Below are 12725 nucleotides of genomic sequence, written 5' to 3'. Positions count from 1 at the left end.
ATGGTATCATGTACCCAGAAAAAAATATCACGTTTGATTAATGTTCATGTTAAAGGTTAAATAACTGTTAATAGTTATCCTCCCTATCCGTGTGGAAGTGGTAAGTTTTTGGCTATTTAAGTTTAAAGGAAATAACTCGAAGGCTACCGTTTTGGTCGCTAGATCTCTAGTTTGCGAGTTAGCATGTGTCTTGAGACCCTGATTTTTTTAATTCTTGATTCGTTTATTTATTTTTCATCTTATTTTGTGCAGAAAAATAAAAATGTAGATATTTGAGAACAGTGGAATGTTTTATCAGAGCTTTTATTGTAGAAATATCGGAACCAAAGCACTGAAAAAGTTTGTATATTTTTCTGTTTTTAATAAATGCGTTTTTTTTTGGAAAACCTGATGCGGCCCAGCCTTGCCCAGACCGTAGCTCCAGTGGCCCCCAGGTAAATTGAGTTTGAGACCCCTGATGTAAATGCATCCCGACTTTGGAAAAAAAAAACAAAAAACACTAGACTAAGTGGGGGGTCCACACTACTGTTGTGCTATTGGCCATCAGTTAAAGAGAATTGTAGATCAGCGTTGCAGATATGAGCTGTGGCGGGCAGCTATAACGGACGGAGGTACCATATGCACAGATCCATCCGACTGATGTGTCGCATGACGGAACAGGATGCAGAGAAAGGAAGAGGAGGCGACCCATCGGAGAAACATGTCAAGAGGTTATTGTCCACCTTGTTAGAATCATAAAAGCGCAGCTGAGCATCCGTCCGTCAGTCAGTCAACGAGCAGAGGCTGACGTATTTGGTTTTGTTTGAACTACAATGAGCAAGATTTGGTTCAACTTATGAATTATTACATAATTGCACCCGTTTCGTAAATACACACATGGTTTTAATTAAGGCCGATAAAGTCCATTATTATTTCAAAACGTCGCCAAACTTATCCCCCGGGGGCCCTGCATCGTTTTTAATTAAAAACAGGTCCAAATATAATTTGAGGGAGCTACTTGTGTATCATATCAGTCTCTGCTGAGTCACGTCGGCCACGGGGGACGTGCATAGGTTGAGATTTGTTTTTTTTTGTTGTCATTTTTATGTGCCAATACTCAATAAATAAAGTGTACATTAAAGAGAAAACTTACTGTACTGTAAGTAGTATATATATATATTATCTGTCATCGGCATTCAACCCCCCCATCAACTATTATGGCTCCAATCAGGGCAACAACGGCAGATCTGAGTCTGGTTTGGCAAAAAGGAAGCAGCACGTTTCACACCCAGCAAAGAGGAGGCAAATCTTGAGGAGTGACGACTGGAAGCAAAAGGGGGGGGGGGGGGTGAGGTCAGAGAGGAAAGGCTTTTGCTGTGTGAACACTCGTCCTTTATTCACTCGCACAATGCAGCAGCAGCAGCAGCAGCGAGCTGGAGGGGAAGACGGGGAGTAAAGCATGGTGCTTCCACTTTGATCTGAAACACCTTCATCAGCCTGTGTGAAGAAGAGGAGGAAGAGGAAAAGAAGGAGGAGGAGGGACGCTCGCTCCTGCAAGAGAGAACTTCTCCATTTTAGGAAGCCAACTAAGGAAAAACTGCATACGGCTTCTTTCATGCTAAACTGTAGCAGAACTAACTCAAGGGCGAATAATCATAAACATGAATGGCAAACTTCTTTAAAAGAATATAACGGCATGTTACAAAGCGGGGGTGCCCGATGACTTTATTCTAGTTTCTTTAATTTTTAATCACCATAGTTCCATCAGGGCTCGGGAGCCTTTTTATTTTGTGTTGTTTTTTTTGTTTTTTTTTACACCGAATACAACTAAATGTGTGCATTTTTAAGCAACACCAACAATTTTAGAATGTAATAAGTTTTTTAATTTAAATGAAACAAAAATAAGAAGCTGAATAAATTATTTTTAAAAACATTATTATACAGAAAGTATCCAAAAATAATAAAAATACACGGTCAGGCAAAATAATCTTGACATTTGTATGTTAAATAAAAGGCAAATAAAGTAAAGTAACAGGTGTTTTTTCAGTCATTTTTTTTCATATAATGCCGTTTTGCTTTGTTTCTTTATAACAGCATTGATTTTCGTTTCTTTTTTTAGTTGCTGCCATGAATTGGACCGGTGATCATTGCGCTTTCATTGTAAAAAACATTTATCAAAACAAACAAATCAATAACTGCAACACAACGAGTGTTCCGTTTGCATTTCAATCTTGGTAGACATGATCCCGTACCAGCGACAAACACCATCTTGTTCTGGGTTACCAATTTCAGAGCTACTGGATCTGCGTTGAAACTAAAATCAACCAGCCTACCGTACACTTTTTTGTTTCTTTACTTTATTTGCGTTTTATTTAACCTACAAATGTGTCAGATCACTTTTGCCTGAATCTGTACTTCTTAGCAGTCTTCATCCAAAGGGTTGCCAGCCAAGTTTTTGGATTAAAGTTCTTGATATCTCAGTGACTCCTGTAGGCTACCACACTATCCAGTATCTGAGAGCCAGATTGTCACGACCCCTTGCTCTACCGGATGGATCTGGTGCGTCAGTGCCCCGTTTGGCTCCAATGCAGATTGACTTTAAAATGTTAGGCCAAAGTAGATTTTTAATGATTTTGAAACGGTAATAAGGGTCTTTAGATGGTTGCTTTTGGCTTCCTGTTTAATTTCTTATAGGAAATACCAGGAACAGAAGTAATCTGCTCCAGGGTCAAGCTGTTGTAATCATAAACTTGATTAAGTGTACATGCAACGTCTTCAATAACATGCACATTTAAAGGTCCTCCATTACACCAAAGTGACTTTTAACGACATTCAAACGGTAATATTTATCCCTAGAGCCTGCTTTTCAGAACCAAATATATCGTCTGCCTTATGTAGTATTTGCTCCACTTTTGATGATGCGTTTTTTTTTCATGACATCATGACAAAGGCAGGCTTCACTACACATCTACAAATATGAAACTTGGGCCTAAATCCATGAATCCAGAGGTTGCATCCCCGACTGGATGCATTTCCACAAATAAAACTGTTGCTCAACTGTTGCCAGGCGAGGTAGGAAGCCCAGCGCCTTGGGGCAAGGGGGGGGGGGCCCCCCGAGCCTCTCCACTGGGTTGTTTTCAAGGTCAGTGTGTCCTCTATATAAGGCGGGGGGCGGGCGGCAAAGGTCAGCCGGCATCCTGTCTCCTCATCTGTTGCCTACCTGATTGCCTGACCTCTCGCTGTCTTATCTCGCCTTCTTTTTTCTTCCTCCTCCTCACCATCGCTACAGCTTGACCCACTTCGGAGTCACCTTTAGTACTTGGGGGGTAAGGGGGGCTCTTTCTGTGTTGCAGCTCGCAAGAAACTTGTTTCTCTTCAGCTAAACCTACCAGTCAACGAACATACATTACGGAAAAAATACTGAGAATATGAAGTACAATTTATTTTTGTGCAATAGAAATATGGCGTTGGAAGGCGGAAGTAAAGCTCAAACCTGTAATGGACCGCGCTGACCTCAAGATAAGGCGCCGGTGCACGAGTGCGTGCACGGGACACGCAGCATCTTCACGGCAGCCAAGCTAAGAAAGCAATTAGAGTGCAGCCTGCCAATAAGACTTCAGGTGTGCCGCTAACGCTAATTTGCTTTGGCTGTCAAACTCACGATTTGCACGGCGAGCGAGCTAAAGCATCCGTCGCCACACAAACAAGCGTGAACTGTCTCATTATCGTTTTCTAACAGGAACTGCAATCTATTCAAAGCGAGCGAGGTTGCGCTGCCGAGACACAATGATGTCTGTTGCCATTAAATCGCCACGGCCTCGCCGGGAAACATTAATTAACAGTGAATAATCAGAGCCATAATCTCTCCCAGACAGAATGTACGAGTGCGGTTTGTGAGCAAAACAAAGTGAAGCGCCGCCGTTCACTGACGGGCTTGAGAGAGAAGCGTCTGTCAAAGTAGATTACGACAAGGGCGGAAAATGGACAACGCAGAGAAGAAAAAGACATCATTTCCCGCATGGCGCTGACCTCACGTCGAAAAGAGAGATTGGTGTTTAACGCCAAGAACCGGTGACGAAGTGAGCTAATTGTCTGGAAGTCTGAGGTACACATGGGGATCGCACTTACAGCGTCAGGTGGTTGAAGCCCACCGTCCTCAGCGTGAAGGCTCGAGCCAGCAGACGCACGTGCGTGAACAGCACCCCGATGGAGTCCTCGAAGCCGGTCAGTTTCTGCAGGACGGGCGACGTCTCAATGAGCTGCCTGTCTGTCTGCGGCTCCTGGACCTGCCGATCACACAGTGTGTACAGTACAGTCAGTTATGGAGTCTTGGTAATTATGGTAATGGTTTAATTTCATTTGAACGTGCATCAGATTACAATTGAATGCATCACATAATCAGTTGACAGTTCCACATGTCCGAAAGGAGTAGGAAGAAGCAAAGCTTATTAAATCCTACCCCTCCATCTGGTACTTTTACAATCAGCGACTGTTACATTTGTTCACTTCCTGCTTTCCTAACATATTTTAAGTTGTTTTTTTTGTCATATACCAAAGTACGAGATGATATGACCATACAATGACATAATAGGTACCATAGTAACTGTCAATATAGTTATATATTATATACACATTATATATATATTTTTTTATGACCATTTTGTTGCTGCCTACATCAGTATTGCTTGATTTCTGTAGATTTCTGATATAGCACATCATGACTGGTTATATATTATATATATTATAAATATATATATATATTTTAATGACCATTTTGCTGCTGTCTACATCAGTATTGCTTGATTTCGGTATCGGTACAGTCGACCACTCGAGCGGCCCCTTTCATGCTGAATTTTTTTCCCCAAAAAATTTCTCAAAATTTTTCCAACTAGGCAAACGGAGGAACATGAAAAAAATGGCAGGCTCGCAGGAGATCCTAGCAGCCGAATTAGAGAAACTGCAGTATTTATATGACAGTAGCACAGTAGTGTGAGCACAAGTTGTGCTTTAAGTCAAGATATTTGTTCTTTATTTGATTTTGCCGTGTTTGTAAAGCACATTCTCCTTTCGGGTACAAGTCCCTGTGGTGGGAAGAATGACGAGCTGCGATTGCGGGCACTATTCAATATATGGCAGCGGACACAGCGTATAAAGCCACGCACGGATGTCCGTATAGTACAAGTATAACCCTGCCTTTATGCTGCAGGGACTTTCAGGGACGTTCACAAGCTAGCAAGCTAATCCAAAAACTCCCCACTTCCGCTGCGACAGTCAAGCTTCATTATTATTTCAACATTAAACTTGATTTCTATATTCATAACATACATCCTGTCATTCACGCAAGTTGCCAGCACCATCCAAGAGGTCCAGATGGTCTGAGCACTCAGACTCGTCCAAGAGCACACGGATCCTCAAGAGATCCTGGACCTGCCAATCATGCACAAATCGTACTACCAGATAAGCGTTTGCTGTGGCATAAAAATAAACATTAAATGCTGACATGCAAGTACTGAGAATGTGACGTGATTGGACTTCCTGTACGAGGTTCCGGACCGCATCAGTCGTCCTTTGACTGCATTAAACTTCAATTTCTAGAAAGATATTCACGTTCCAAGATGAAAGTAGTATCTAAGAGGGCCAAAAGGTCTTAAAATGACGTCCAGCGAGGGCACTCAAGACGCCTCAAAGAGCACACGGACAAAAAAAAAAAGACTTCTTCAGTGCAGTAATTCCCCGTACGAGTGTCCTTAAATCAAACATGTGCCGCTTAGAGTGTGTTTTTTTTCCCTCCGCCTCAAAACAAACTCCAAAGATCGGCGGCAGATGGAATCTGGTACTCATTAAGTGTGAAGTCAAACAGTTCCCTTTTTCCTCTCGCCCAAACGAGCGACTCAAACGCTCCATTAATATCGCCGCTGCCTCGGTTACACTTTAGCGAGGAGATCAGAGCCTTGATCAGGCTTTAAAAGAACGGTTTGTTGGACGGTTGTGGATTATTCTTTAACGTTTGCTGGAGGGGCGGCGGAGTCCGGCTAAAGCCAGAAAAGACAAGCGGTTCTTTCCTTTCAGTGTGATGAGTGCCCGTGCTCATTAAAAAAAGAAGTGGTACGCTAAGAAAATATGTATATGCATGTTTGTTTAATCAAGAGCCATCCTTATGGGCGCATTAATTAGGCTACGAGAGACATCTAATTGGTCTCAGCGTGGTACAACTGTGAGCTTGACCAAGACATCCTTTTGCGGAGGAACGTGGTACATTCCAGTGACCTTGTTAGTTTGCTTCATTAGGCCGCTCGCTGTAAAGCCCCTCAGCAATCAACAATAAAGCAAAGCCCGTTCGCAGGTGACCACCTCTCTCGTCTTGCGGCGCTCTCTTTGTGGAAATTGCAAATAAACGACTCCCGCCTCCTTCCTGCTTTGCACGTGTTGAACCGGGGCAAAGAGCAGAGATGTATTTTTAAACTCAATATTTTAATTGGAATGCTGCCGGTAATATCACCATTCCATCTTAACGTCGTGTCTTATGAAACATTTCATTTTTTGCCTTCGCCGGCCCACTCCGTTAATTAAAGGAAGGCGTTTAAATGTCATGCATCTCAACTAACGACATCTGACGAGTTCGGCACTCGTAGGCGCGAGCTGTCCTTCGGGGTAATGGTCAGCGGTGAGGCTTCAAACACAGTGGGGAGGAAGCGGAAAAGTGCCGTGAGACGAAAAAAAAAAATACAAAAAAAAAAAAAATGATGTTTTCCGCACGTCCAAAAAGACACGCTAAAACCAAAGCAGACGTTCGGAAAAAAGAGCAGGTAAACGACGTGGCGGCTAATTATTCCGGAGCGCTGCAGGTGATGACGCGGAGGGGCGAACGTGTACAACATGAAGATGAGCGTGTCAAGCTCGCCGGGGCACGTCGGCGGCTAGGCTAATGTATGCGTGTATTCCAAAGACAAGGTGTTGCCGGAATTTCGCAATGCGCTGGTGAGCTGCCATCGCCGTGCACTCAAAGCTCATTAAGGCAGGACCTCCTTCACCTGTTTTAGTCTTGGCGGGGTGGTGGGGGGTCGGGGGGGATACCTGCTCATCTGGCAGCAACAGTTCGGAACACGTTCGACGCTAAAGAACGCTTGCATCGATTGCGATTATTAAAGTCAGCTCTGCTTCTCAACTGTGTAGACGTGATGGACTTGAATGGACTTTTGTTAAGAAAAGGGGCTCTATCCTGATCATTTTAGGAGCTTTTAAAATAATATTAGTAAGTTTCATTTCATAAAATACTTAAGCTGTGTACACGGCACATCTGCATTTGTCTACTTTTGGCTGAAATGCTTAGATTTGGCAGCCTTCTCCCCCTTGATGACGCCTACTATGTTGCAATTAGACCAGCTCTCTCAATCGGTTAAATGCTGGTTATCAGCAAACAGTAAAAAAAAAACAATAATAATAAATGGGTATTGGGTATAATTGCAAGAATCGAGCATCAAGCTGTGCTTTGTCTATGAAAATTTTGCACTCAGTTGCACTCCTTGTTAGCTACCCTAGTAAACACTCTTGTTGTGATCACATGGGGTCTATCCCATCCCATCCCGAACATGCTGAGGAGCAGTATGGAATAAATTGTGGAAAATCAGAAATTTGAGATCAGGACATCTCTAATCCTATCTTTAGAAAGTCAATTTTTGTCAAACTTGGCATGGGATTTGTTAAAAACGCCATCATGTTTTCCAATTCATACCATCAAAATAGGCATGTTTTTCTACAAAAAGAAATAAAGGCAAAAAAACCTTGGTGGATTCAAACCCTTATTAATCAGTGTCGGTAACACTTAAAAACACAAAATTCTGCTTGTTAGCTTTCAAAAGAGCCCAAAGCCATGCCTCTAGTCCAAACGGTTCAACCACAGCATCATGACCGCTTTTGCTATGGATTTGTTTTCAGTCAGAATCTCCCAGAATGCTAAGAATATGAAATACGTTATGTTGGAAATACACTACCAACATCCGTACCAGGCCTTTAGAGGACGTTTTTGCCTCAGTTAGTGCTTGCCATAAGCTATAAGGTCACGATACTATCAAAGTACAAAAGGCTGCTAGCGAAGAAGCGCCCGCCCACGGGGAAACCTCAGCCCCTCAACGCGCTGTGTGGTAATGATGATGTTGCTCTGAAGCAGCTAATGACTGCTCTCCTCACGCCAAAGGGCGGTCCGGGGGCTGACCCCGGGTGCTCCACCCCTGACCACAGAGCCCACACCTCCGGAGGAGCATCCAACAGCAACATAAAATGTACGCAACCAAAACAACATCGGTGTTTGGGGATGAAAAACAAACAAGAGCAAGCCTGTTATTTTGGGCCAAAACACAAATATGCAAAGATGTATGTATGAACCCCATGCAGGGAGCAAAGAGAATAACGGCGCAAAAAAAAAAAAAGGACCAGCCTCGGCAGAGAGACACAAAGAAACACTTGCTCCTCACGAGCACATCAGAGAGCAGGAAGCCTGGCGGTCCCTGTAGGGTCCGTGTGATCCGAGACTGTAATCCTGTTACAGCATCTTTGATGTCGTCTCCTAAATCCTAATTTCAAACAACACACTCTTGACATGTGCGGCGTTTCTGGGCGGATGATGCAAAGGGAAAGAACGGATGGATGAGATGTGAGACGTATATCGTCATCCAAATAAAAGCCGAGGTCAGCACGACCTTAGAAGCCATTTTTTCTCCATCACTGCAGATGCCATCTCTCGTTTGCATTTTGCACATTATCTAGTATTTCCTTTGTCAACAAAGCAAAAGTAATGATATAAAATTGTGATGTAGCTAGGAGACCAGGTTCAATTCCACCCTCGGGCATCTCTGTGTGGAGTTTGCATGTTCTCCCCGTGCATGCGTGGGTTTCCTCCTACATTCCAAAAACATGCTAGGTTAATTGGCCACTCCAAATTGTCCATAGGTATGAATGTGAGTATGAATGGTTGTTTGTCTATATGTGTATATAACAATAAAACAGTCACTAAAGTCATCATACAGCAACTTCACACTCAAATATACAAACCAATATGAATAAAAAAAACCTCTACTTTAAAGTTTTCCCATACTGTATTGCATTTGAGCAACGCATTCATTGGGGTGCTGCAATGACGTTAGCCCCCTGTGATTGGCTGGCCACCAGTACCCCGCCTCTCGCTCATAGACAGCTGGGATAGGCTCCAGCACTCCCCGCGACCCTCGTGAGGATAAGCGGTAGAAAATTAATTAATGCATGTAGCATTCCGGTCTTTAGGTGGCAGTAATGATACAAAAACATGGAGACGTTACCTTATGTTACATTACCTGAATTACCTTTTCGGAGGGAGGAAACCGGAGTACCCGGAGAAAACCCTCGCATGCACGGGGAGAACATGCAAACTACACACACACAGAGATGGCCGAGGGTGGAATTGAACCCTGATCTCCTAGCTGTGAGGTCTGCGTGCTAACTACTCGACCGCCGTGCCGCCGCTAGGTTAATTAACGACTCCAAATTGTCCATAGGTATGAATGTGAGTGTGAATGGTTGTTTGTCTATATGTGCCCTGTGATTGGCTGGCGACCAGTCCAAGGTGTACCCCGCCTCTCGCCCAAAGACAGCTGGGATAGGCTCGTGAGGAAAAAGCGGACAAAAATGAATGAATGAATGAATGTGATGTACTCCAATGTAACTTTGTTAGAAAATAGAAACCAGACAAGACAACCCACCTGCAGAGGGTGTGGCGGGTAGTTGAGCCAGACGTCCCGCAGGTCCTGCTAAGAAAAGAGGATGAGATGTTAATACGTCAAATTATCAATCACATTCTCCAGCCGGCCAACTGGCAGCTCCTAGCTCCCGGCCCCCGCAGGTGGCGGTGAAATATTAATGAAAGTAGTCAATACGTTTGAGTAAACGCTTCCTAGTCTGGGAGCCAAACGGAGCGCAAACAAATAGGTAAACTCGGCTGATGTTGCCTGCAGCATTTGAAAATCATTGTTTCTCTACACTTGTGAATTAAAAGCACACCAACCGGAAAAACACCAATAACGCGCACACACACAAACTCAATGCACTCGGCAAACACGGAACTAAACGTTTTCTTAAATAACGCCTCTCTGGTTGTGTCAATCAAAACTGAAAAATGAGCAGCGTATATCAGAATATTAAAACAAAATGCAAGATGGAATTTTTGGTTTGGAATATTTGACAAAAAGTAGCACAAAAGCCGCAAAATCACGTTCTTACTGCACTACTTTTGACCCCATGATAGAAGTACCCGAATGCCACAAGTGACCACATTTTAGGTCCGGACCAGAGTACCAGAACACCGCACATTACAAAGACTCCTATATGATATTCGCATTAACCTTCCTCTTGTGTTAGCTTTCTGGAATTATCTCTTATGTTACCGGGTCGGTTTTGAGCCATGTATTAAATCAGCTATAAAAAACACTAAAAACAATAAGTACTTCTCATGTCTTGGTTACCTTCTTAGGCTTCCTCATCCATGAAAATGTTGGTTTTAATACTTTTGATGTGGGCATGTAGGCCTTTTTTTTGTCACTATACCCCTCAATTTCAATAAACTTACCACTTCCACACGGATAGGGAGGATAACTATTAACAATTATTTAACCTTTAACATGAACATTAATCAAACGTAATAATTTTTTCTGGGTACATGATACCATACAGCATCCATATCAAACTTTAACATTAAACTTTCATATCAAGGCGGGGGGCCTCAAACTAGTGTCCTGCGGGCCACATTTGGCCCGCGGGCCGCGTGTTTGAGACACCATCGACGGTAACATGAGCTCGTAGACGTTAGCAACAGGAGCGCAACATTGAGTTGTAGGTGTGCCTAATGAAGTGGCAGCGTGGATTCAACGGCTAATGTTTCAATTATTCCCTAAGACGAGGCAGACAATGGCTAAGCCGGGATGGAGTGGGGATTTAAGAATAACATGTTTGGTTTTTTTTAGGTTCCTCTCCCCCCAACACAAGACTGGGGTAATTACCGGGTGCAAATCTGCATCCGCCAAACGCGCCTCTACAGAGAAAACAAGAAATTTGAATGACGTCGTTAATGAACTAAAAGTAAAGTGAAAGTGGACGCCATGTTGAGGTGGGCCTCAATCAAAACGGAGGCTTTAATCAGCACCGACGGTTTCTGGGCTCAGTCGTGCAGAAGCGCACGGATCCAGCGGCAAGCGTGAATAGGCATCATCGTACTTGAGGGACCGAGGGCCAACCATGATGAGGACATAATGGTGCTCCTCTCTGACAAGGTCCGATGCTCCCTGACAAATTGGTCTCTGGCTGCACTCTGCCAATCAATCCATCAAATGTAGTAGTGCGGCGGAGGAGTCGATAGGAGATAGCCTCTCTGATCAATACCCACATAAAAGTCGGCCCCGAGGTCCGAAACCGAGTCTCCTGTCAGTAGATGATCAAGGTGAAAACTAATTTCAACCCTGCCCGTTTTTTTTTTCCACGTGATCCGGAGCTCTGGCGACATCTTTGTGTAGGCGGGAAGAAGGAATGCATCAGGGAGACAATGGCGAGAGAATGCATCGCTCCCATCCACTTCATATTGCTCCAACCAAGGACGCGGTGAAGAATGCACGTAGCCTCTTGCTCAAATATGGCAAATATATACTTTTTGTTGCCGAAAGGGCAAAGAACGCACGAAGCACAAGTTGAGGTCAGCCGAGATTTCACTGCCAGTGGATGTTTTATTAAAAAGGCTATACAGTACACTTCATCCCAGACCGCATAGCCACACGCACACGTTTAGAACTACATTTACTCACATTTGAAATGGAAACAATTTCCAAGTACAACATGTAATCAATTTATTTTACTCGGACGTCACGGTTAGTCAGCCATTTAACTATTCGGTTCCATTACTGAATTATCACAAAGCAGAATGCTTAATCTAGGCCAAGAATATGTTATATTCCTTTTCTACCGCTTAATCCGGGGAGTGCTGGAGCCTATGCCAGCTGTCTTCGGGCTAGAGGCGGGGTACACCCTGGACTGGTGGCCAGCCAATCACAGGGCACATATAGACAAACAACCATTCACACTCTATCTATGGAGTCACCAATTAAGAATATGTTACATTTGCATTAGAGCGCATCTGTTGACAGCTATAATTCATTCATTTTGGATGGAGGGATAGAGAGAGGGATATAGAGAGGGATAGAGAGAGGGATAGAGAGAGGGATGCGAGAGGGATGCGAGAGGGATGCGAGAGATGGAGAGATGATAGATGATAGATGGATAGATGGATAGATAGAGAGATAGAAAGATAGATAGCTTTCTTGTCATTGCACAATAACACAGCAGTGAAATTGCCAACGAAATGTTGTTGCCTGGCTCCTGTATAATAATAATAAATAATAATAATAATAATAATGGGATGAATAAATAGATGACATCAAATATGAACAGCGTAAACAGCAAATTGCACAAATAATTTCAATAATTTTGAATAAATAATTAATTGTATTGTGTGTTTTCATTTGATAGGTTTGCTTTTCCTTAGTTTCAAACATTGGTACATGCAATTAGTATTATTAGGATTATTATTATTAGGAGGTCTGGTGGGCTCAGAAAGGTTGCGGACCACTTTGTTTATGAATCACTACCATGCTGCCGAACCGGCGGTACGTATGGCAAAACGTATAATATCACAGTGGTAGTCCATTGATGATGATTCGGATCTAGCATACAAT

The 12725-nt window shown here is 43.3% G+C and overlaps 1 protein-coding gene across 4 annotated transcripts in view; it reads right to left on the bottom strand.

Annotated features, from left to right (window-relative positions):
- Window positions 1-12725, bottom strand: part of drosha (drosha ribonuclease III) — an 82491-nt gene that overhangs the window by 18317 nt on the left and 51449 nt on the right. For 2 of the 4 annotated variants that reach the window (XM_078792420.1, XM_078792419.1), the window contains exons 23-24: window positions 9711-9758; window positions 4108-4265 (exon numbers count right to left, since the gene is read on the bottom strand). In XM_078792420.1, coding sequence (XP_078648546.1) covers window positions 4108-4265; window positions 9711-9758 — 206 coding nt within the window. The remainder of the gene's footprint in view (window positions 1-4107; window positions 4266-9710; window positions 9759-12725) is intronic. The other 2 variants (XM_078792421.1, XM_078792423.1) reach the window with 1 other exon arrangement.

The sequence above is a fragment of the Doryrhamphus excisus genome, linkage group LG7 (assembly GCF_037039965.1).
Source record: "Doryrhamphus excisus strain RoL-2023G ecotype Guam linkage group LG7, RoL_Dexc_Guam_v1.1, whole genome shotgun sequence".
NCBI lineage: Eukaryota > Metazoa > Chordata > Actinopteri > Syngnathiformes > Syngnathidae > Doryrhamphus > Doryrhamphus excisus.
This window is presented reverse-complemented; position numbering and strand designations above follow the sequence as displayed.